Source organism: Artemia franciscana, chromosome 4, assembly GCF_032884065.1.
Source record: "Artemia franciscana chromosome 4, ASM3288406v1, whole genome shotgun sequence".
Taxonomy (NCBI): domain Eukaryota; kingdom Metazoa; phylum Arthropoda; class Branchiopoda; order Anostraca; family Artemiidae; genus Artemia; species Artemia franciscana.
Window position 1 is genome coordinate 2,764,467 of NC_088866.1, and position 26,735 is coordinate 2,791,201.

At 34.4% G+C, this 26,735-nt stretch overlaps 2 protein-coding genes across 5 annotated transcripts in view; one reads left to right on the forward strand and one right to left on the reverse strand.

The window, feature by feature from the left end:
* Nucleotides 1-11,610, reverse strand: part of LOC136025857 (ubiquitin-conjugating enzyme E2-18 kDa-like) — a 29,381-nt gene extending 17,771 nt beyond the window's left edge. Inside the window, exons 1-3 of one of the 3 annotated variants that reach the window (XM_065701885.1) lie at nt 11,507-11,610; nt 4,708-4,781; nt 3,014-3,109 (exon numbers count right to left, since the gene is read on the reverse strand). In XM_065701885.1, coding sequence (XP_065557957.1) covers nt 3,014-3,109; nt 4,708-4,734 — 123 coding nt within the window. In that variant the 5' untranslated portion in view covers nt 4,735-4,781; nt 11,507-11,610. Of the gene's footprint in view, nt 1-3,013; nt 3,110-4,707; nt 4,782-8,132; nt 8,241-11,272; nt 11,291-11,506 lie in introns of those variants that run through there. The other 2 variants (XM_065701887.1, XM_065701886.1) reach the window with 2 other exon arrangements.
* A 1,969-nt stretch (nt 11,611-13,579) lies between these two features.
* Nucleotides 13,580-26,735, forward strand: part of LOC136025858 (ADP-ribosylation factor-like protein 6-interacting protein 1) — a 38,803-nt gene continuing 25,647 nt past the window's right edge. The window contains exons 1-2 of one of the 2 annotated variants that reach the window (XM_065701888.1): nt 13,580-13,654; nt 23,272-23,327. In XM_065701888.1, the coding sequence (XP_065557960.1) occupies nt 23,286-23,327 (42 nt within the window). In that variant the 5' untranslated portion in view covers nt 13,580-13,654; nt 23,272-23,285. Of the gene's footprint in view, nt 13,655-13,746; nt 14,097-23,271; nt 23,328-26,735 lie in introns of those variants that run through there. The other variant, XM_065701889.1, reaches the window with a different exon arrangement.

Consider the following 26,735-nt stretch of genomic DNA (forward strand, 5'->3'; position numbering starts at 1 on the left):
CTTTCAGATCACCACGGTTCTCTCCCTCTTTATTTTTCTCTCTGCTATTTGTATCTTGTTAGTTACTTTTTTAACTTTTTTGTTACTTTTGTTGTAACCTTTTTTTTTGATATTTTGTTACTGAAACACTGTGCAGTTTTTAGAATGTCCTGATCACTGCATAAATATGTCTAATTTTCCGCTTCATTTCGCGTAAAATCAAACAAAACGTCAAGACTTTTGGCAGAAATTTTTTTTAAATTTAACAGAAGAGCTTAGAGACGTTGAGTGGAATCCAGTAATTGATGAAAAGAATCCAAATCAGTCCTTAGATAAGTTTATGATATATTGACTGAAAAGCTTGATCAATTTTGCCCTATAAAATTCCAATGAGAAAGAAAAATGCTCCAAGAAACTGCGGGTAAACGAGTCCCTTTTGAGGTTGATCAATGAAAAAAAAAAAAAAAAAAAAAAAAAAAAAAAAAAAAAAAAAAAAAAAAAAAAAAAACGTTTATATAAAATCAAAAGGATAAAACATAAATAAATATAATGCGTTTTAAAAATTATTAAAACCTGTTGATAAGGACTCTTAGAGAAAGTGAGAGCTTAGTATGAAGATTCATTCCAAAATTCTGATTCTCCCCGGAAAACTTGGAGTTTGATCAGAATAAAATTGGACGAAATAAACAATTGTCGCATCCTGAGGTATTATGGCATGAATAGTGAAGAAGTTAGAGGACCGCAAGCTGTTGCTACTATGTTTAGTGATTATTTTAAAGACGTTGGACAATCTATCGTTTCTGCAGGAATAGATCTTTCTTCTCACAGGATGCACAAACATTATTTCCCTCCCTCTGAAGATACGAGCCTATTTTTGGCCCCAGTTAGTTTTGCACAATTCCATAAGGCTATGTTAATAAATAGCTTACTAAATATAATGATAACACATGAAATGAACGTTCCTAATTATTAACTCAACGTTATTACATTGATCACGATTTTAATTGAGATTCAGCCATAATTCGATTCTTGGCGATTATATAGAAGGTGGAGTGGAGACGCAATTGCCACGTTCGGCAGAATTATGCAAGGGCACAGAATTAGAAAAGTTTTATACAGTGAAAGGACCATATCTAGCCCCATATATAAAGGGTGAAGCAAAAAACCAACTCTAGCCCACTGTAACCGAAATCTTGAAAACGCATTAACAAAAAAAAAAAAAAAAAAATGCTTTTTCTGCAATTGGCATTGTTTCACATTGTCAATCAACTGTAGTTGAGAAATAAGCACGCAAAACAATTCAAGCCAACAGAATTAGAAGAAATTAGACAGAAATTAGAAGAAATTACAACAGAAATTAGAAAGGACTGCATCTAGCCCCATATGTAGGGGGTGAGGTGGAGACACAAATGTCTCGTTCGACCGTGATCGTGACATCTTTTCAATTCAAAAGGTTAGATTTAGATTTTTAGATATTAGATTTTTTTTTGCTATTAAAAGTATAAAAAGCGGTAATTCAGTGGGACATGATGGACTATCAACAAACTTTTAAAAAAAATATTGCTGAAGTGATTTCTGAACCACTTATTAATATTTTTAAGTTGCGTATCAGTACAGTTATGTTTCCTAGTATATGAAAAATTGCCCGGGTAATTCCATTAAATAAAAAAGGTGATAAATGTGATGTAAATAATTATCATTCACAGTGCTTAGAAAAAAAAACAACAACAAAGAAGAAAATCTAACCTTTTGAAGTAAACTCTACAATAGAGAAAATACACTTTTTCTTCTGTGTCTTTTCTCTTCTTTTAGAGTTCAATTCAAAAGGTTAGATTTAGTTCTTTGTTTTTTTTTCTGAGCACTGAGGACAACTTGGCAGAGGTCCTTGTCAAAATATTTGGTTCTTTTGCAATTTCATAGTTTGCTACTGGCTGACAAGATCCTCATTTTTTCTCACCTATTTGATTTATTTTTATTTGGTATATCCTTTCTTTTCTTTGTTTCATACGTCATATATAGCCAGTGTGGTCTTAGAATGTATTTAATTTTTTTTCTCGTGGGTTTGCTTTTTATTTAGACAAAAGACGTCGAGCTTTTTCGCTCGGCGTTGCTCTTTATTTAAACAGAATAAGCTGTTTTTTCAAACGACGCCACTATTTATTTAGACAAAAGACGTAATTTTTTTTTACACAACATCACTATTTAAATTCTAGTTGATTAGCTAATCTATATTGGAGTTACGGAACTCTTTAGAGAAAATTTCTTAATGAAAGAAAAAACTTCCTTTGATAATCTATACAAATAAGAGACCTAATTTCAACATTAATCTAGGACAGAAGCGAGCCAAATATTAGCCAAACCGAAAATATTTCTTCATCAGACTATATGATATACAGCTTCTACCCTCCTTTCAAGTAATAGCTCTAAATTTGTGGCAAAATGCAGTTGAATGAATTTTTAAAAAATTAATTGCGCTAGTGCAATTGTGACAAAAAAAACATACCCTTTCGCAAGCCGTGCAATTCTTGATGCGTCTTATCTCAAATTGATAAGAAAAATTAACTAGGATCGTCAAGAGCCATGCCTGGCACATGAATATTGGATCGACATTTTAGTTGCCGTACATCGGTCTTTTTTCACACGGACAATTAGGCCCGTCACCCAGCCTTGTCGTAGCGGGGATCAATCCCTTAGTGCCGTTTTGCCAAGCAGAGCAATCCTAAACTGATGTACTTTTTCAAAAGCACTTGTTCGAGCCTGTGGCGACACAATGAATTGATATTGGCAGCACTTGGCAACAGATCTCTGGATTCGATCCCAGCTATTGCAGGGCCGAAGTAAGGATCTTAGTAGTTAATAAGCTCTGTTAATCCATAGAATAAACAAGAAACACTTGTACTTTCTTGAAAAAAAAAGAGCGCTGGAAAAGTCTAGCCACCGTGTTTACAAGTATCGTCAGTAGCCATTGCATTCACTTCTACTGGAATGAAAGAATTATGTCTATATAAATTCTTTCTCCAGTGGAAAGTCTTACCGGTAAAAGTAATCCATTCCACACCAGCATATTTTCTTCACTGACCTGAATGTCACGAAAGAACTTCAATCCTGTGCTTTTAATATCTTGTAACTCCTGTAAGAAAAAGACGGTGCAGAAGACAATCTAGAGACCGCAGCTAAGTTAACAAAAAAAAATCTATTTAATATATAATACATATAAACATTTCGGTAAAGAAAATACGTTTATTTGATAGTGAAACACCCCAAAAAAACCTCTAGATATTTTGAAGATAAACTGCCACTGCGTATGTGACCGAAATACCCGAATGTTTTTTCCCTATTGAACTGTTATTTATATGTCATGGATAGGCACTGTGGTCTTTGGATATAACTAATAATATAAAATATAAGCTGCCTTGACCTGTTGCCATGTATAGCCTTAGCTATCCTCTGTAGTTCACCAAATCTTAACCTTGTAATTTCAATCATGGGCCATAGCCTAGGGCATATAAAAATATTTCAAATAAATATAATAATTCATTTATTTTGCAAGATCTCATTCCCAAATTTAAATTATGCCAAAGACAATCTTCTTATTCAGGGTATCTCAACCTTTGTTGCATTATAGCCCCGGAAAACGGGATAGAATTAAATTTTTTTACAGTTTGTTTTTTTGATATATTGTCAGTCAAAAAGCTCTATCCATACAAATCCTCTAAACAGCTAACAAATATCCCTCTTCTAACGAGCTTGACACCATACATTCAATGAATCTATAATTAATCTATAACCAACTTTTCTATAAATTAAGATACAATTTACATAATGTATATATATTTATTCATAAAATAACTTTGTTATATATAATTATTACATAATATAATATTATATTGTTACAATTTATATTATAACAATTATTATGTATATATTATTATTATAATTAATTTATATATATATATATATATATATATATATATATATATATACATATATATATATATATATATATATATATATATATATATATATATATATATATATATATATATATATATATCTATAAAATAATTTCTTTGATCAAATCTGACCAACAATTCCAAAAATGAAAATTACTGGTGATGACGATAAGGACAGGAGGGGAAAATATAGCTTTAAAAAAAAAAAAAAAAAATACAATTAGTGTAATATACTGCATAATCTTTTCTTAAGTAATAAGGAAAGCAATTCGCCCCCAAAAAAGTTGCCCTCCAGAACTTTGTGGATATGTGGAGAAAACATTAAAATAATGAGGATTCCTATTAATTTTTACACAAAACTATCAAATTGTTTGTGCACACTAAACTAAATTGGAACAATCAGTGGTGTCAAATGGGGGGAGGGCATGGGAGGGACTGTCCCTCTAGATTTCAAAATTAACCTTTTGTCAGGAGTAATTTTATTTAAAATGTGTTTTTTTAGTAATTGCATTGAAAAAATACAACAATCTCCCCCCCTCCCCTCCCCCCGCGATTTTTTTTGGGGAGGGGGAATCCGACCCCCGCTCCTCCTGATTACGGCCTCAGGAATAGGACTTGGAAATTTGAGGGAAAGGGTAAAGCAATATTGTCGCTGGTCCTCAAAAAACACTACCATCATCTGACAGGTCCTTTTTTCTGCTTCATAAGGCAAGCGGACAACAAATTCTGCAATAATAAAACTCATTAAACATGTTAAAAATTGACACCAACTTACTTTTGAAAGTCTTCTTGACACTGCCATGATTAAATAAGGTCCCTTATTTGGTAGAATTTTCAGTACAGAAGTATCTGAAATAAAATTATGAGTTAGAGATGTACTTCGTTTGTGTAGACATAATTATTTAAGACTAAATGAACTAAAGAAGACTGAAAAACGCTCATGATTTCCATGTGTGCTTTTCTTTGTGAACGAATTCAACTTATTTACATACATATATGTCCTTTCTAGATGTCAATTATTCTTAATATTTATCAATTACTTGTTTTACCTTCATTTTAAAATTGAGGAAAAATTAATAAATTTCAGTCACTTGTATGCTTATACATTGTAAAAGGGGCTAACCCTGTAGTACCTTCTGCACTTATAATAAATATAGTGGATGAAAATTGTCTGTTATCTTATATTTTGAAACAGAGAAAATGCAAATAATTAACCACCATTAACGATAATTAGCTTCAGAAACGCACTAAATAGCTTATATAAAATGAAACCCACAAAATTTCAAGACTGAGACAGAAACGAAGTCTAAGACAGATCTACCATTAATGACAGAGCAAAGCTATAAAAAAGACAGAAGACTTTAATAATAGTTTGTGAGCCTTATTTTGAAAGTGTCATTATTTCAGCTCATATTGAGCAGCAAAAGAGATTGCATAGTGTCTGCCATGTGTCTGCAAACTTCTGTAGCTCACACTTTACATATGTACATCCATTGTAGTGCATAATTTTTGTGCAAATTATTTATGTCTGCTATTCTGGTGAATTTGCATGCGCCCAAAATACAGAACCCATGTTAGATGCATATGGGCCAGTGATTGGTCATATGGGCTTTAGTTGTTCCAGGGTTGGTAATGCCTAGGGCAAAATTTATGACAGCCTCCCTCTGCCATGATGCCCAGACAGCTTGCGTTCGCCCCCCCCAACACTTCTGGGGCCATACAGCCCATGTAGCTCAAAAGGTATTAAATCATAACTCTGCTCACAGAGACAACACCACCTGATTTTCCCAATACAATTTTACCATGAGATGAGCCTAATAATATTAGGTCTTTGCCTAAAGCACCCAGGACATCAGAATAAAGCCATTTTTTGCCCTCTGCACCCTTCCTAGTTCTATTCACAACCCTGATTTTCAAGCATTTTCCTCTGGGTTGTATAAAAACTTGAAAAATATTAGGAGCGTCTCATTTTTGTCAGTGTTGCCAAACCATATCATGAGAATAAATAAGTAAAACTAGTTCCTCAAATTTGATAATGCTTTTTGTCTGTAAAATTTTAACATTAGCTCTTCTGTTCATTTCCATAGATAAAGACAGCTTCAAAAAACGAGCTCCTTCTTAAGCTGGTTGGTGCAATATGTTTTTTGCTTATTTTCTTGATGATTTTTCACCCATGTTTCTTTTTTTGAATTTGGTGCCTGCTATTACCATAAATTACAAGCCTCTATATGGAGGTCTCTTTGATTAAAAACTGAAATCTAAATGTTTGTTATATCTTGAGATATATATGGTTCTGTAATTTTCTACTTAATCACTAAAATTAGCTGATTAGATTTCAATTTCACAGTCCTTGGTAGTCTGAAAGAACAAATGTGTAACAACACTGTTGGTCTTTTTGGGTCATAGAGAAGAAATGGCTGAAGATGAAACATTATGCAAGATGTTGCTATTCAAATCCTTGGAAAGAGGTACGAAAAAGTGATACACTGCCAAAACACTCACTATCCTGCATGAGATGAAAAACACATTGAACAATATGGTATTCAGAGAGCTATGTAAGAAAGCAGATAAATTGACAAGGAGAGGTAAAAATGCCTACTAGCCAAAGCTGGCCACAAACCTAGAAGAAGCTGTAGCTAGAAATGAGACCCATAAACAATATAGGATCCTCATAGAGCTGAGCTTGAAAAAGAAAACGAATACAACCACAGAAAATGTGAAAAGATCAGGAAGTCTCACTAATAGAAATAGCTGGGAAGATGCTTTGCAATAGTTTCAGTGAACCACTTTAGAAAAGAGTAAGACTAAGAGCAACAAGCAAGGAAGACCTAGGCAGTTTTCCACCCTGGAATGGAGTGTGTAGACCATATCCTTACCCTGCAGCTTCTTTTTCACCAACATTTCATTCACAGACTAGATGCATTTGCAGCCTTTCTTGACTTCATTGCTGTATTTGACTTGATATTATCACCCTTGTTATGGCAAACAATGCTTGAAGACAGTGTTCCAACAAAAATAGTCCAACTGCTAAGAGCATACTATGAGAATACCCTCAGTAATAAACAAATATATGATGAGCTACCAGAACTATTTAAAATAGCATATGACATCTATCAAGGATGCCATATTGCATAGAATTAGTGCTCATTAAATTGTGATTTACCTCAAAATATAACTCTGACTGCTGTGTTTAAAGATTACCCTATTCAATTCACCAAGGAACTGAATTATTTGCCAATCATCATATAAGCGTTGCCATACCACAATCTCAGAAAATATTTTCCAGGACCAAGAAGCATTTCTTAGGCAATCATAAAGTGAAAAAGATCAGGAATGCTCAGATCCTCTCCCAGTCATCAACTTCTTTGTAGCATGTTAGTATCCATAAAAACCAAACAGCTGAAAAATAAAAAACAAGCCAAGCTACTAAGAACAAAAAATTTCAGGTAGTATGCCAACCTACACCACCAAGAAAAAGATCAAGATGTTCACCAACATAACAAAAACAGATCCTATCTCAGCTATGATAAGGAAAACAAATGGAGATCTGATTACAACTGTAATCAGACTCCAACAAAAGAAGGATGGTAATCTAGTGGGCAGTAAATCTTCTAATAAGCAGCCTAAATAATACAAAAGTTGCTATATATCTGTATGGCCAAAAAGTTTACTACAAACAATACAAACCAAAACCATTCCAGTGCACTATTTATCTGATACATGGCCATACCAAAAATAACAGCAACCAAACGGTTGCTGCATGTCCACAATGTGGAGGAATGGGTCACTATTGAAATGCTTGCACAGCACAAGAGCCATACTACAAGAATTGTAAAACATATGGGTACTCTTTCCTTGAAAACCAAATTTGTCCTTTGCATCAGAAAAGAGCAGTTATAGTAAGGTTGTCAGACCAAATGAGACTTCTGTACTCTTTGGTAGCAGCAAGAACTCCAAAATTCGAATTAGCTCAAAGACAGACAACAACACCATGTTACTCCATACAAAGCCCCCCCCTAAAGATAGTGTGAGTCAGCCTCACAATAGAGATTTGGAAAGCAGCAGAGGCCCTCACCAAAAACAACAAATACATGGCATTATACCTCTACCATTTACAAAACAAACACAAAGAAAAGACACACAATCTTCTCAGCACAGACCAGAGGTCACCTCAGAATCAAGCAAGTTGGAAAAAATTACAATATATTTAACACTTAGCCATCTGGTTCAATCCAGTGGAGAAACGCAGCAAATGAAAGCAATTATGACTAGGAAAGCTATCACAACACTTCTTGACCCAACCATTTGGGTTTCTGCAACTGCTAAATTTCAGCTCCTGAAAAGTGCAATAATCATCCCTATTTCAACTCAAAAAAAAAGAAAGCTAAGAGGTGGATGGAAAAGATTTGGTAAACCTAAAGAAAGTTAGCAAAGTGAAAAAAGCACCTCACACCCAAACTAGTTGAAAACAGCAAGCCAATAGAGAAAGAGAAGATGATTTCCTCTCCTTTGCATGCAACAGTGATACAATTGATATGGCAAATCTAAAAGGAAATAATGGACCTTAAAACATTGAAAATCCTCCAATGGAATGTGACTTCCTTGAACTCAACTAAGCTTCTAGATTTAACAAATTGGCTAAGCAAAAATAATGCCAATATTGTATGCCTACAAGAAACAAATCTACTTGAGTTGAAAAAGATTATCATTCCTGGTTTTAAAATATATAGAAAAAATAGGTCTTCTGACATGGAGGGTAGAGGTGTTGCTTTACTTTTTTAAAACAATCTATCTCACTCTGCAGCGCCAATTAAACCATGTAATCATGATGTAGATGTGGTTAGGGTCATTTTTCTTCTAGGAAATGGTGACCACCTTAAAATATGTTCTTTTTATAATGTGTTCTTTTTATAAATATGTTCTTTTTATAATAAAATATGTTCTCAATGGAAGAAATCAAATTTTCAATCTTTTATGCAAACAGCTAACTGGGCAAAAAACAATCCTATACAATGATTTCAATGCCCATAGTCCCATGTGGGAAGATGTAAATCAGTCAAACACTGCAGGAAAATGTATTGAAAAAGTAATTCTCCTTGGAATTGATAGAGCACCAGACAGCAACACCCCTAGTGCATCAGAAAGTGGTGATGAAGAGTTAGAAATAAGTGATTAGTTTGTTTACATTAAGTGCTATTTATCTGATACTTACAGAACTGCATATGTAGCTGCCATATATGCTACTATTAAGTGTTTGTTTTGATGTTTAGATGAAAGAAGTTTTGCTGTTTTTAAAGAAGCTCAGAAGTAATTTTTAAATAATTTGCAACAGAAATGAATGTCATATTTGGATTCAGGATGAAATTCTGATGCTAGTGGTAAGATTTTCCCACAAAAAATGAACAATTCAAACTGTTTAGTATTTTTCATATCAAATCACCACTTGATAAGGTTTAGTATTTTTCAATTCAAATAAGAGCTTTCAACAAAATTTAGTATTTTTCAAATTGAATTGCCACCATGATATTTCTGTAAAAAAACAAGAGCCAAGACCTCATATGGAATTTGTGACAAGGTTGGAAAAGCAAAGAGCTCCTTCCCACCAGGTTTCATTATGATCTTTCTACTCTAAGCATTTTCTAAGATTTTTGGTTTCCCCCTCCAATTCCCCCCAAAGTCACAGGATCCAGTCAGGATTCAAAATAAGAGCTTTGAGACAGATGGTCCTTCTAAATATCAAATTTCATTAAGATATAATAACCTGTTTCTAAGTTAAAAATACCTCATTTTTTTAATTTTTCTGAATTAAACATCCTTCCACCCCCCCCCTTGATGGTTGAATTGGGGAAGTGACTATTTATAATTTAATCTGGTTGGGTCTCTGATATGCCAGCCAACTTTCAGCAATCACTATATTGATCACATATCTAGTTTCAGATCTTCTTCATGTAAAAGATGGGGGGGTCTGGGATTCAAACTTGAGATCTCTCACATCCTAAGTGAGAATGATACCCCTAGAGCACAAGCCATACTTAAGAAGAACAATCATTTGTTTTATCAGCAAATAAAAATTCTTCTTAACTATCTTGTTCACTTCCCCTCCCCTCAAATGTTTAATTTGGGGAAGAAACTATTTCTCATTTAACCTCATCTGGTCCCTAATATGCCTGCCAACTTTTACTGTCCTAGCTTATCTGGAAGTGCCCAAACTAGCAAATCAGAACCAACAAAAATTGCAATTGCTATATGTTACTTGGTAAATACTAAGAGCCATAAAAAAAAAAACAAGAAACTTAAAGAAGCTCAGAAGTAATTCATGAAAGAAAAAAACAGGGGGTCAGATGAAATTTTTTGCAGTTTATACAATTGACTTACCAATAAAATTCAATTAGTAAATTCAAATTTAAGCACTTTTTGGCCTAACCTAAATATAAATAATTTTGCCACTAAGAAAACATAGTATTATTTTGTCAAAATCAAGAACAACTGATAACTCATACTTTAATTGAAAATTTGGCATCAAGGAAGAACAAAACAGCATAAACAGCAAAATAAAATTTATCTATTAAACTTAATTATGGAAAATTAATGCTTGTGGATTATATAACATTAAAAAAAGGCTTTGTAATGAAACAGTAAATTTAAGACCAATGTTTTAAGCCTTTTTTATATTCCATATTTTGGTCATTTTTCAGAGCTCAAAAAGGGCTTAAACTTGAATTTGTGATAGAAATGTTTATTATATTTATAAAGAACATAAAAAAGGCATTGGCTGGTATGTTCACTTTATTGGTAGGTCAATTATATGAACTGTGAAAAATTTACCAAAATTTTGGAACAACATTGTCAGAAAGGATGTACAACTGATTGGGGGATTCCAAAAGCATGGTCACAAGTGGGACATGGTGTGGCTGTAATTTCTTTGAACAGAATACAAAACCCAATGGTAGCATTTGGCCCAGCAGCTTCTTGATACTGAGTTGGGCTGAATAGCCAGTGTCTCATCTTAAGTAGGTTAATTTCTAATACATCCAAGCAAGAAGACAGTGAACTAGAATTTTATCTTATATGGCTCCTATCCATTAAAAAACCTTTAACAGACAATGGTTCATAAAAACAGTGTATAAACAACAGTTCACAAAATACCCTAGATCTATTGAGGGAAATCTTAAACATTTGTGCCCACCTTTAGACTGCTTCAAGTACATCTTAATCTAACCTGTTACATTCAATTCATCTAAAGAGTATTCTAAGTGATAAAAGTGCAATTTAAGGATGAAATTATACAATTTAAGTGGATACACTAGGCCTGGGTACAATTTCAAATAAAGTAGACTAACCTATCTAGGGAGTATATACAGCGAATTATCTGACACTAATTTAGTGGTTTACCTACCTCAGAAGGGGACCCGTTAAGAAAACAATTCTTACTTCACCAGATGAAGAAAAATTGTGGCCTAGGCCTATTTAAAATATAGGCTATTCTAGACATTTCCATTTTCGTACTCATCTACAAAAGTTTTATTAGAGGTAGTGACACTGGGAAGAATTATTAAGCAAATATTTCGACTTACTCTGTATCTGGATAAAACTTAATACACAAATCTATCGGAATATTTTTCTTCCTTTTCTTCCTAGAAGAGCAATAAATCTTTGTTTTTGAGACGCATTCCAACAGGCGGCTGAAGGGTGGGATATTGCCAAAGGTTGTCCTTTTCGGCCAGCCGTCTAGGGCTAAACGGGAAGCAGGGCTTCCGAGGTTGTGGTGGGAGGCTGTCATAAACAAAGATCTAAAGGAAATGAGAACTACTTGGGAGGGTATAAAGAGGCTTTAAATATGTTGGTATGGAAGAGGGGTAAAGTTATAACAAATCGTATAACTGGCTTTCGTATAAAGTGAATATACCACTCGATGCCTTTTTTATGCTCTTTACGACTATAATAATCACTTCTACCTTAAGTTTGAATTTTAGCACTTTTTAACCTAACCTAACCTAAACTAGTCTTATTATAAAAAAATTTAGTACTGAGAAAATGTAGTATTATTTTGTCGGAAACGATGGATAGCTCGTACTTTATTTGAAAATTTGCCATTTTTAAGAGCTTAAATTTGAGCTTAAAGTTTAATTCTTCATTTTTAAGTGCTTAAACTTGAATTTGTAGTAGAAGCGATTATTATATTCGTAAAGAACATAAAAAAGGCATTAGTGGTGTGTTTGCTTTATTTGTGAGTCAGTTATTATGAACTGTCATAATTTTTTGAAAATTCGTCATTTTTAAGAGCTAAAAAAGTGCTTAAATCTCAATTTAAAGTAGAGGCGATTATTATATTCGTAAAGAGCATAAAAAAGGCATCGAGTGGTATATTCACTTTATACGAAAGCCAGCTATACGATTTGCTATAATTTTACCGCAGGAGGAGCGTGCGTAGCTATGTTGGCATTGGGTGGCTTTGTGCTACGGTGAGTTGCTTGTGGTAATAGTAGCAGTATTGTAACAAGCGCCGGGTTTTACTCCTAATGTGTATGAACTGTTATTAATTTGTATTTTTATTTGTCTAGTGAATTCTCTATTTTTTCCTTATAATTTTTAGTGGTTTATTAAAACTTAGTGATTCTTTTGCTTTATTATCGAATCTTTTTAAGAATCACAAATGGCACAAAAACTCAAGCTTGACAAGACAATATGCATGTAAATAATTATATATTGCTGTAAAAGATGCGTTTTATTTGTTTCTCCTCCGAAACATGTGTCTCGTGCATTCCGTAATGCTAATATGTTTTTCAGCTATTTTTTTCAACAACAAAGCATTAAATAAAAAATAGTTCAGTAATGTCAAATTTAAACATATATGAATTAAGTATTAGTTAGGTATACATGAAAGGGAAACTAAGCATCGTCAGCACAAGACAAAAAGAAAAAACACTAAACTAAAAACAAATAAAACCACCACCAATAAAAATAAATACAATTGTCGCTACTGATCCACATAGGGAAAAGAAGCTATTTGAGCTACTTCAATGAGAACATCAAAGCAACTAAGGAAAATTATGAAAATTGGGACTAAGTTAACTATTATGTCGCGAAATAATCCTCTTGTTAGCTAATATTGAAGTAAATCTTTTTAGTACAGTAGGTGATCTTGTCCCCTGGTGACTATGTAAAATTTTAATTCTCTTTTTGACTATTGGTTCTTTTTTCAAAAGACAATCCTAAATTGGGTCAATATTTATATTCCCCATGTCTCTATCTATTGAAAAACTAGCAAACATGTTTTTTTTTATTTCTATAGCCTCCCTCGTCCATTGAGAGAAAAACTTTCATTTGTTTATTGGTACTCTCTGGATGTCTTTCAAAGGAGGGCAATGTCAAAAGCTAATACCAAAACCTAGCTATTGGATTGGCTGTCTTTTTTAAAAGCCTGAAAACAGAGACCTATTAGGCGCTCAGCAGATTCACTGCATTCAATCTAACTCACCTCAAATTTTCCGAAGATGTTTGATCAGAAATGTGCAAGTGGATAAACCATACCATTCCAAAGTTGAAAAATCTCAAATACCTGAGTCCAAAGGCTGCCACACGCCTGCAAATTTTTTAACTTCGTTCTTTTCGGGCATCAAAATTTCACTCCCTCAAAACTTGGCAGTTTGCAATCGCAAAAGTTTTGTAATCTCTTTCACGCTACAAGTTAATTTAGCGCCCAGAAGGATAAAGATAAAATAGTTAAGTAATTTGCACACTCGAACCTGAAGAAATCTTAATAAAACTAGATGAGATGCTCTTTTTTTTATTTTGGAAAGGATCTGAGCTAAATAGATGAATGAAAGGCAAAATTGTAGTTTGATGGCTCCACAGAAGGAAACATCTTAATGGAATAAAAGTAGGGAAAAATTCTAGTTCAGCTACTTTTCACTATATTGGAAAGGGGTAAGATTAGGAAAATGGAACTTTCAGTAATAGGTCTATAGACTAAAGTAGTCTATGTCCCAGGAAGTATTTTGAAGTCCTACCTCCACTCCTCCCTCTAGAGGGCAGTGACCTATGATGACCTTAAAAATCTATGTGCTATGAAAGTAAAACATTGCAAAACAGCTTCTCCAACATACAAATAGCAACACATACAATGGATTCTTATGGAAAAACTGAGAAGATACACAATATAAGGTAAATTTCTAGTTAAATTGATTTCTTGCTATCTCAGAAAGGGTTTAGGTTAGGACAATGAAACTTTCAGGGATGGGTCTACAGGCTAAAGTATGTCCCAGGAAGTTATTTTAAAGTACCCACCTCCACTCCTTCTCCCTCTAGAGGGCCCTGATATTTGCCTACATGACAGGTCTAGGCTATACCTATTGAAATTTTGACAAAACAACATTTTACCTTAGTCTTCAATTACTAGTTGCTTTTTCTCTGACTTTAGTTCTGAAAATGCAATTCCTGTTATCTGAGTAGAATTTTGAGCCATATCAATTTTTTTTTTTTCAAAATTTAGGAAATGTATTTGCATATCTTTAAAACCTTATAAAATGGAACTGAGCAAAGTTATGAAGCTGAAAACAATTTTGTTGTGCTTCAATTAAGCAGAGGATCTATTTTGCAAGGTTTCACTTTTATAACACACATATTTTTAAAGGTCATCAAAGGCCAGGGCCCTCTATAGGGAGAAGAGGTGGAGGTAGTTGCTTCAAAATACCTTCCTGGGACATACTTTAGTCTGTAGATTCATCCCTGAAAGTTTCATTTCCATGAACTGAATACTATTGGTATTTTATTGGGTAAATTATATTTACCCAATATAATTTTTTCCATTAAAAAGTTTATGTAAAAAATAACAAACAGTTTTCAAAAATAGTTTACAAAACTAAACAGTTCCATTAAGCCAAGAATAAGCAAAAATGATGTAAATGTATGAGCAGTCCAGTACATAAGGTGCCATGTTAAGAAAACAATTCTTACTTTAGGCTACATCCTTTATAACAATTCTTACTTACAAATTCAAGCATGGTAGGATAACTGGCTTTTGTCCCTTCACATCTTAAAGTATGTCACTCTTCATTTTTGGTGAGGCAGTCTGCAGCACCAGTACACCCTATACAATGGCAAACTGTCATTGACAGTCTTGCTTCCTACTTCTGGTAGCAGTAAAGATCTAGGAGTCCTGTTGGATGACAGTTTAAAATTCCATAAGCACACTGCCAAAGCAGTTTTAAAAGCAAGCACAAATTTGGGGCTCCTGAAAAGAACCATCAGTAGTCAATCCTCCATGTTTTTTCTGAAACTATATAAAGCTTTGGTCAGGTCAATCTTGGATGTTTAGAACATGTCTTGCTGGTCCTTTTTAGAAGAGCAACATCCAGCTTATTGAAGGCATCCAAAGGAGAGCCACAAAATGCATTGACAGTTTACTCAGTCAGCCTTACTACAGTAGATTACAATCTGCTAACTTCCCAACACTTGTTTATTTTTTGGCATAGGTGTAATGACATGATGCTCACCTACAGGTACCTCCAGCAGGTAGACCAGAAGTTGTTCACCTTCTCTACCCACAAAAAACAAACACAAGGACTTTTCAAAAAGCTGTTCAAATTCACTGTTAACACCAAGGTCTGACTAGATTTTTTCAGCCAGTGATTGGTGAATGTTTGGAACCAACTAAGCCAAGAGACAGTCTCTGCAACGTCACATGAGGAATTGAAAAAGAGGCTTGACAAGAAATAGGAGGCCAAGCCATGGAGATCCCACTGGTAAAACTCCTCCCAGCCCTCACTACCATAACATTCTGAGAAGACAATAGAGAGTCAGCTTGGAGGATGATGTAGCTTGTCATACCCAACCATCTTGCACACTCAGTCTGAAGTTACTGTTGTGCAGTGGTGCCAACTCTAAATTGTCTTGGAGAATGGTTCTTGAACCATACCTACTATGTGATCACTGTTACCAAGTAGGCTTAAATTGCATCTCTTCAGCACTCTCTGGTCCTGATGGTTTGTTGCTTGACCTTAACAGAGTAATCAGATCTATCACCATCATCAGCTACAGGGCATCAGAGTTCTTGCAACTAATTTGCTCCAAAGTGCAAATTTAGGTAATTGAACATATTTTCCAGTGGGAGAAACATTATCTTCACTTCTTTCACTGCATTTCCAGTTATTTTCAATCACATTTTTCAGTATTTATGTTTATTCTATGTGTATTGAAAATCATTTAGAAAACAAACACCCAAGAGCCATCTAGCTAATCTATCTTAACCTGACCTAATTCATAAACATTTGCCTATTAATATATTTTTGTATGATGGCAATGGTACTGTTTAACTTTTGTGTATAGACTATCTAAAAATGGCTAATTACAGTCAAATTTTGTTTAAAAACTTGTACAACAGTGAAAGAAGTGATGATAAAGGTTCTCCTGCTGGAAAATATGTTAATTAGGATTATTTTTCATACTGTAAAGTAAGAATTGTTTTATTGTATTTTATCAGATTAATGATGCTTCTTGACTACTCATGTCCTTGCATCAGCTCTGCAGTGTATTACTGCAGCATGATTTGATCTCTGGGTCCCATATTACCAAGCTAAGGTCAAACCCACTGCACCACCACAGGGTAAGAATTGTTTTCATTCTCCTTATGTATTGGACTGCTCATACATTTACACTGCAAAAACAAGGGCAAATAATCTTCCAAGCATAAAACTACTACAAATCATTATTAACAAATAAATAAAACTCAAAACAAATAGAAATTATAATAAATAACCAAGTTGAACTCAAAGCAAACAAAAATTGACATGAATAGGGCTGATAACCCCCATGCCTTCTCAAGACCAGACCACAATTTGAACTTTATTGAATGAAAACTTTGCAGAGTCTGAGTATGTTTTTGGTCCTGGATTCATTATGGAAAGTTTTATTTTTCCTAAGCTAACCCCATTCCAAGATAGCAAAAGAAGCTAAACTAGAATTTCCCCCTAACTACTCCCTCCCCCCTAATGGTCCAAAATGTAACCATCACAAGATACTTGTTTTTTGTTATCCATCTTGTGATGTGTTGTATAAGGGGAGATCTAGTTCTGACTCAATGAAGTCTACTTTTTCTATTAAGCAAAATTATTTGTAGATAAAATATTGTTTAAAATGATTATAATATATGGAATCAGTTTTTGGTTCCACTATCCATAAAGAAACACTACAAAATTTTATAAACCACTTTATAAAATTTTATAAACTACTTTATTCAATTCAATTCGTTTAATAACAAAAAAAACAAATCACACACTATAAACTAACTACACCCTAAGAGAGCACTGACCATAACGGGTGACAGTATTCATTCAATCATCAAGAATAGAATTATAAGGTAAGAAGAGAAAAGAAGAAGAAGGGAAAAGAAAAGAAAACAAACGTAAATTAATAAAACAAAACATAGAGAACTATCAGTAAAAGAAATTATGATCTAATTCAATGTTTTCCATTAAGAAGCTTTTAATCTTACTTTTGAACTCTGGTAGGCTATTAGCATTTCTCAAAGTATTTGGCAAATAATTCCATATTTTTGGTCTGGTAAATCTAATTGAAAAACCAGACGACGTGAGACGTCTCGTTTCTGTAACTAGTTGCAATGCATGCCAAGTATCATGTTGGTGAATTTCATCATTCCTTCAAAAAACTGACATAAACGACTCAGGTGCGGTATTTGTGCTTACTTTATATAAAGTTTCGGCAATCTTTTTGTCTCAAAGTTGAGCCACATTTAATATCTTAAGTCTTATTAAAAACGCCTTCACACTCTGACAAGGCTCAAGCTTGCAAATTGCACGTATAGCTTTATTCTGAAGAATTTGAACTTGCTTCCATTCTGACTTATAATTTGAAGCCCAAATGCTTATTCCATATAAAAGATATGAGTAGAATAGACTAAAATATAGGATCAGTAATATTTTATGGGGAAAAATAAATTTCAGTATGGAGAATACCAACAGCTCTTGACAGCTTCATACAAAGAAATTTAATGTGGATTGCCCAATCCAGCTTTTCATCAATTATTATACCTAAATATTTAATGTGGTCAACTCTTTCAATTTTTTTGTGGTCTGCCGTATTTATCTTGCTATCGTAAACTGGGTCATTTCCATGTTTAAAAATGATATACTTGGTCTTTTTTGTATTAAGGGAAAGCAACCGCTCTTCAAAGAATTCGGTTGCTGCCTGGAGGCAAACTTCAGCGTTTGTAATTAGTTGCTCATGGTTTTTATGTGTTAGAAATAGTACTGTGTCGTCCACAAAATTTATTATATATACAAAGGGGATATCAGCCAAAAGTTCATTCACATAAATTAAAAAAAGTAATGGTCCAAGAACTGATCCCTGGGGCACCCCACAAGTTACATCGAATGAACCTGATTAGATACCATTAGCAAGTATTTTACAACATCAATATGTTAGATACGACTGAATCCAATGAAGAACCGTCGACTTTATCCCATATCCTTCTAATGTTTCAAGAAGGATGTCAAAATCAACGCAATCAAAAGCTTTTGTTAAATCTAGAAATATCGCCAGAGAATATAAACCATCATCTTGCGCCGATTTTATATTCATTATAAGATCCGTAATTGCGAGTTCAGTGGATCTGTTTTTCCGAAATCCATATTGTTTATCAGAAAGAATTTTATTAGCTTCAAAGTATTCATATAGTCTTTTTGCAGCAAGCTTTTCATATATTTTCAAAAAAATTGGAAGTAAGCTAATTGGTCGATAGTTATCAATTACTGTTGGATCTCCTCCTTTAAAAAGTGGAATTAATTTGGATTCTTTTAGTTTAGTAGGGAAAATACCTTCGTCAAGGCTTCTGTTTATAAGGACTGTAAGAGGCTCAATGATTGCTGGTTGTACTTTTCGTATTAGTTGCAAAGAAAGCCCATCTAGGCCCGTTGACCTTGTCCCTTTAATTTCACAAATGCATTTTTTTTACTTCATCACATGTAACAGACGGAAATTTTTGCATTTCTGCCATTGTCTCTTGTTTCTTTAGTTTTGGAGGTGTTACCTGTGTCATTAGTTTTCTTCTTGATTTTGCATTTGATAGTTTATCTTTTATTTTTTGTCCCACATTTACAAAAAATTAACCAAGAAGACTTGAAATTTCTTCTGGTGATTTTATTGATTCTTTTTCACTTACTAGTTCTTTTATATGATGTATTTTTTTCTGACTTATTTGGATCAATGACCGAATTAATTATTTGCCAGGTTTTCCTGGGGTTTCCATTTGCATTTTTAAAACTCTTTTTGAAAATATATTTCCTTTGCATTTCTTTTCAGCTGGTTTAACTTATTTCTATATTCTTTAATCTGGTGAAAATTCTCTTCAGACGGATCATTTAAATATTGTTTATAAAGAGTTTTGCAGTTGTTAACAGAAACAAGAAGTACCTGTGTCATCCATGGTTTTCTGGGCAAATGCTTACGCTTTGGCTCCTTCAACACAGGACAGTGGTAATTATAACTGCTAGTAATTAAATCAATAAATGCCGAATACGCTGAATCTGAATCAACGTGGGCTTGAAAAAAAATTTCCCACTGAATACAATTTAAGCTTAGTACTAGATCTGCAATATTTTTTTATGATTCATCTCGCCGATTAAGCCTGTAATTCGGTTCTGACTTCATCTTACTTTTATCCGTCACTACATCAGTGAAAGTAGCGAAATGTTCTGATGTTTCAAATAATAGTACTTCTACGAACTTTCTAACAATATTTTGGTGAGATACAAATATATTATCAATCAGAGTCGTGGACGTTGGAGTTACCCTTGTGGGTATTCGGACTATAGGCAGGTAACCATATGACATACAGTTTTGAAAAAATAAGAGATTTTTGTTATTTTTTAATGATAGTAGATCCATATTAAAATCCCCAAGCATTATTTCCGGGTACTGATGACACTTCAACTTTGACAAAAGCTTTTCTAGTTCATCCATAAATATTTCCGTATCACCTGACGGGCTATGATATACCAACACCATTAGAATTTCCTGATGATTTAATTTTACCTTGAGACAGAATGACTCAAATATTCCTTCAACACGAATATTAAAATCAGGTATTAGCGAATAATCAAGTCCTTGTCGCACATAATACGCTAGACCACCTTTCCTTAGCTTTTCACGGTTTAATACTTCTAACAAGAAACCTGTAATATCAAGCATTTTCTTATCCATACTCTCTGTAAGGAACGTTTCTGTCAGCGCTAGAACATCAAATTGATTATTTCTACTAACAACTTCAGATATTTCATCATATGCTGTCTGTAATGACTGACAATTTAAGTGGCCAACCCTTAAGTCCGACTTATTTACCTTTTTCGAGCACTCACTTACATATCTGCATGATATAATATCTACCAATAATTCACTCTGTTCTTTGTCATCTTCACCTAGCGTTGTGTTTATCAAAGAATCTAGGCACAGAGGATTTTTTTCAAACTGTTCTAGTCGATTCATCTGTATAACGCACTAAATGAACTAATTAATTAATCACTGACACAATGCAATTACTCCCTGTCTTGTTACATTACTGGTTGAGAAGGATCGGCAATGCAATTATGTCATCGACATTCGTAATTCGCTTTGTAGTTGACCCTATTTTGGCCATGATTTTTCCGTCTACTGTCCAAACATTCCGATTTCCAACTTTGTCTTTAGTAGCATTGAGGAGGTCTAGCCTAGCTTTAGTCAAAGACTCAGAAATGAAGAGACCTGTTCCTTTTAATTTTTTTCTTTCACCCAGTACTGTTTTTGCCAACAAAACTGTTCTGAAGCTCACCTCAAAAGATGCCCCTCTCTCCTTTGTCTCGTTGCCAATCTTTCGAACATCACTTATATTGGCTATGCTGAGGTCACTAATTTCCAGCTTTTTTTTCATAATGTTCAACAGATTTGATGACACAGTTTGTGAGGCGGAAACCTCTTTCACGCCGTGTATGACCAGCTTTGTTGCCTTCGCTTCCTGTTTCAAAGAGTCAATCTCACACCATAGCGAATTGACTGACTTTTCATAGGTCGAAATCATTTTTTCAATTCGCAGTAATGACTTATGGTATAGTTCAAACTTCATGTTGTATTCGATCTTCAAACTGTCGTGGACAGCTTGAGTGATTTTTTTCAACCTGAGAAGTCGTAATTCCTGGCATACTGTCCTTTAGTTTTTCTACTTGTTTTGTGATTTCAGCAGAAACCGTTGTGCTAATATTGGCTTGATTGGACGCTATCTTGAGCGCTATTTGATCAAGCGATTCTCGAAGCGAAGTTGCGTTACTCGAGACAGTTCCACCAAGATCCGGATTTTGAAGCATTTCTTTTAGTGCTTTTGCCACTGCGGGCCTTTTGTCGGTTTTGGCCACTTCATAACCAGCATCGTATTCCATTAGGGACCCAGCAGTAACAATTGCGAGTTTGTTTTCACCTCCGTAGCAGAGTACTTGGTACTTAGCTTGACCGTCCTTAATTGGTATAACTTTTATTATCTTCACGGGCCAGCTTTTGTAGTGTGTAAATCTGCAAAACACTGTTTCACCAATTGTAAACATCCTTTCCATCAGTGGGCGGGGACATAAACTATCACTGAAAATATCTCGATACTAATCCTCAGTATCGATAGGGATTATTATAATGGATTATTATAATCCTTTTTCCACCACTGGTTCAGATTCAGTCTCTAATTAATTCAGAAAATAATCCTTTTTTCACCATTTAATCTGTTGCGTAACACTGAAATCACTATTCAAAATATAATCCTTTTTCAAAACTTAATCCTTTTTCCAACCAAAGAGTACTGAAACAGATGAGTTTATGGTATAGGATAATAAGAGAGCTTTTAGAAACAGATCTACAACCCAAATTTAGGCAAATATGGAGTTTTCCCACTATTTAGCTAAGTAAAATGTAAATACACCACTCAGTGTATCTTTTTATGCTCTTTCCAAATTCACTTGTATAAAATTCTATACTATATACCTTGATAGTTTACCTGGTGTACTGCACTTTTCTCATATTGCTTTCAATCTATTTGGAAGAACATTCAAGGTCAAAGACCCCAAGAACAATCAATCTTTAGTGCTTGTTTGTAGATTCTAGGGCTTTTCATTTGCAGGTATTATTTCATAGAGTTTTGTTAGCTGAACAGCGACCAAAGATAGAGTGCAAGAAATGTAGTCTTTTCTTATGTTTGTCATCTAGATGCATTAACGATGATAACTGTACATAGGCTCTGGCTTCTGCAATTATTTGATGTTTATAAGAAAATGAAGATCCTTATCTTGTATTCAGTATTATCTGGGGTTTTTATTTTGAAATCTCTGTGATGAAACCCTGGTCATAAAGAGGTTGTTCTTACTCAATGATTACAGGGATTGGCATCTATTAAGGGGAGGGGGTATGTCCCTCCTAGATATTCAGCATGATCAGGAGGTGGTTGGTATTTTATGACTTGTATAATACTATATTTATACTAAAGAAATAGTTTTTGCTGAACTTTTACAGACCGTGGCATTAATTTGGTAGAGGAGACCACCAGGGAAATCTATATCTACCTTTGTTTTTTTTCCCTAGATCTTGAAAAAAGTCAGTTTTAGGGGGGCAAAGCTGCTGAAAATATCTTTGTTTTGTATTTTCATTTACAAATGTAAAATCACCTTATCTACATATTAAAAATACCTTGCCCCTCTCCTGTGGCGTATTTTCGTCAAAATCCTTGGGGGGGGGGGGGGAGGGGGTAAATTTGGTGCCAATTTCTTCAAATCAAGAGAAAGTGAGCCATTTAGTACCATAAAGACAAAGATATACTAAAGAAGCCTGACCTGTTTTGTTGATGCTTGACTTATGCATGCTGATTTTAGTTTTGACAAGATTTTTGAAGAAACTAGATTTAAGGGTGGGAGAACTGGGGTTTTGGGGGGCACTTGCCCCCCCCCCTCCCCATTGCAAATTATGCCCTGCCCCTCTCCCCTAAAATTTTCCTGAATCAATGCTGTTATGCACTTTTTGTTCCTTTTTAAATTGATTGCCTGCCAGTAAAAGTGATTTTTGTTCTGTTTCTATTGAAAATGACTACTGCTTACAGTTAATTCATTTTGGTGCTTTTATCCTCATTTGTGTGTGAACAGCATGTCGGCATTGTTGCTAGTTTGTGTATTGTTTGGTCTTAAAATTGCTGAAATGCTATTGATAGTCTTTGACCAATTGTCATTGATAGATTTGCCTTATTGTTTACTGTATTAACAGGATCCTTAAATCGTTATATGAATATTTATTTTTAAAGGAACTATAATATTTATTTTTATAGGAATTGTAGTCAAAATGGCTGGTATCTTGGAAAGTAGAACTGTCACTGGTGAGCAGGTAAGATTTGTGAATTTTTGAAACAAAGAATTTTACGCAATTTTAGGTTTGAAACAAGCTGAGTATATTTTGCTCCTAGAAACGTTGTATGGCAAAAAATGTAAATTGTTGTCAGGGGGAGGGGGCCTTATGTATTTCGAATATAGGTTTTTAATCACAGACACAGTCAAATATTCATCTGAGCTTTCTATGAGTCAAATCAGTTAAAATAAAATGCTCTAGATTTTGATTTCAAAGCAATTCTGACTTTTATCGGACTTAGAGCAACTGACTTTTAGCTTTGTATGCTAATAATCATACCTGCTAGGGGGGGGGGGGTAAGGACAAAAATCTCCTCCTTCCAGGGCTTTGGGGTTGGATTTCTAGTAAAGTTTTGTTGAATGGAGTTGGGATAGCAGAAATAATGCAAGACCACGTGGATTGCAGTTATGGATTCAAAATTGGGCCCCATTCAAGTAGGTGTTGAAAGACTCTTCTCAATACTGAATTTAATTCTGATCTCTGGATATCTAACAAAGAAGACATTGCTGAGGCGATCTTGTTTCTGAGGAGTATGAAACAAATTTGATAGCTAGCTCAGTATTTACAGCATGGAGCAGGAGTCAGATCAATTATGTTTAATGTTCCAGGTGTCAGAGTTGGAGTCAGTATATTGAAAATATCCGGAGTTGGTTACAACTTATCACGAACTCCAAAGTCCTCCTTCCTCCCCTCCTCTCCCAAGATTGCCCCAAAAGACCCCTGATTTATAAATTATTTCAATCTATTTTCCTGTACTATAGTTGGTTCCTGAGATACTCAATTTTTTTTTCTTGAAGTGCATTACTGCTGAAATTTTTGATTTTTAGAGCTTTTGGTATTAAAATGTGTTTTTTTTTTTTTTTTTTTTTTACCAGACTTGACGCTAAAACACCTCCTTTGTTAGAACAACTGTTTGTGAAAAACAGTAAAAATATTTTTTTACTGTAAAAACAGTAAAAAAAAGAGCTTTTTGCTCTGTTTAAAACTCATGTATAATGGCTCTGGATTAACAGAGACAACTTGCATAAGATCTAAGTGATTAAATTGTGCAAGGGACTAATGGGATATTTGATGCTCTTGATAAGCTTGGGGCTACAAACTGTTTCATAAAGTATGTGTTTCAGTCTTTGATCACATAAAACTATAGAATTAACAATCTTGTTTAATTTGAACTAGATTTATTCAATCCAGATCAAGCAAAATTATGTCATTGCCAACAATAACATGAGTGTGTTTCTTTTTGTAAAATTTAGCCACTTTTAGCTATTAATCTCACTAGCCAGTTTGTTTCTAAACGCGTTTTTTCTTTTTGGTAATTATGAACCGTAGTTTGTTCTTTACTTGTCGCAGCTGCTGTATTTTAAAATTTTCAGTTACTATGGGCTAGTTTGTTCTTTACTAGGTTGCAGCAGATAAGACAACCATGACCTTAAGTTTCTCTGATGACTATACGTCAGCGTCAGCTTCTCCAACTGACATTATTTTAGTTTCAGGCGCTTTCGTAATTCCGGAAACCTATTGGACTTCTGTGTTACCCAGTGTCAATAGGGCTTCTTTAGTAGTCTATCTCTGAACCAGTATGGGAGTAATTCATTAAGAATGTTGCATGATGTCATAATATGTTCATTGCTCCTTTTCCACTCCTTTTCTCCACTTCCCTCCCAAGAAGTTTCAATTTCGTTTAAATTCTTTCTTCCGACCTCCTCCCTCCCCATTTGTGGACGACCTGTTTTTCGTTTGTTCCTAGATGGATGGCCAAAAAGGCCATTCTTTGGCAATCTGTCATCCTTCATCTGCGAAACGTGTCTGAGCTATTTCAGCTTTTTTCATTATGGGCCTAAAAAGCGGGATTGAACTATATTTTCAATCCTCGGACAATTCTTCTGGAAATCATCTAACAAGTCCCCCTATGTATTTTTGAATGCTCACGTTTCAAAACCATTCTTGACAGCTGTCATCACTGAAGGCTCCAATTATAATCTTGTTCTTGGACTATCATCCTATTGTCCCCCCCCGCCCAAAAAAATTAACTGTGAGAAAGTAGGTTGACTTTCTTTCCAAATATCATGGTCGCTTTTCTGACAGTGTACATCAACCTTCTTAAGGATCCCAAATATAGTTCAAAAAATATATAGAGAACTGAAAGAAAACAATAGAACAATCAATCTTCATAATCAAATAATATTTGAAATTTGATAATAATGATATTATAAATAATATTTGTAGTCGCAATTGTATTGTTCTCACTCAGGCAGAACAAGATCTCATCTAGATTTCATCGAATCAAAACTGCAGAAAACCCATTTAAACAAAGAGCTTGTGACGTGTTACTACATTCGATTTACGAAGAAATATATTATTAGAGTTATATATGGGCCATCAGGAGGTGGGAGGGGTATTATCAGAATAGCAACCATGATATTTGGAAAGAACATAAAATAAGGAATTTAATGGTACTATTTTTATTTGTTTAGCATATTTCCTTCAGAACTGGCCAACTGCTAAATATTTACCCGGCAAACTTTTGTATTTAGCCTAGGGGCTGTATCCAGGGAATGGGAGGTTTCCCGGCTCGAACCCCCTCCAAATTTGTGTCCGACTAGTAAAAAGTAAAAGAACAATGTATATATACACGTTCTTGATACATTTTGTAGTTTTTTATATCCCCCTCCTCCATACAAAAATTCTAGATACGACCTTGGCTAGGGCTATATACAGGTATTAGGAAGGAGGGCTGGGGCTTATTGTCATGGTGGGCGAGCAAATGTTCAGTTTGGAAAGGGTGTCGATCGGCATTACTAGGCCTATTTTGTTAGCTTATTACCTATGGTCTTTAGTTCCAAAAGAGAAACTCGTCAAGATTACCAAGGCCATCATTTAGCATTTTATCAAAAGAAGAATGATTATCTAGACCTACCTTTACACTGTATTCCATTAAATTAACAAAAGCTAAGAGCTCATATGGCACTTATGACGAGGCCGGAAGAGCCAAGAGCTCATATGGCATGAGCTCTAACAAAATTCTAAGAATCAGAAGATTGATTTAAAATGAAAATCAGAGGCTTAATTTCGGTCGAGATTTAAAATAAGAGCTCTGAGACACGAGGTCCTTCTAAATATCAAAATTCATTAAGATCCAATCATCCATTCGTAAGTTAAAAATACCTAATTTTTTCTAATTTTTCCTTTCCCTTCAGACCCCAGATGATCAAGTTGGGGGAAACGACTGTTATCAAGTCAATTTGTGCAGGTCCCTGACATGCCTACCAATTTTCATCGTCCTAGCACCTGCAGTGGCACCAAACTCGTCAAAGCACTGGACCCCTTCTAACTCCCCCAAAAGAAAGTGGATCCAGTCCGGTTACGTCAATCACGTATCTACGACCG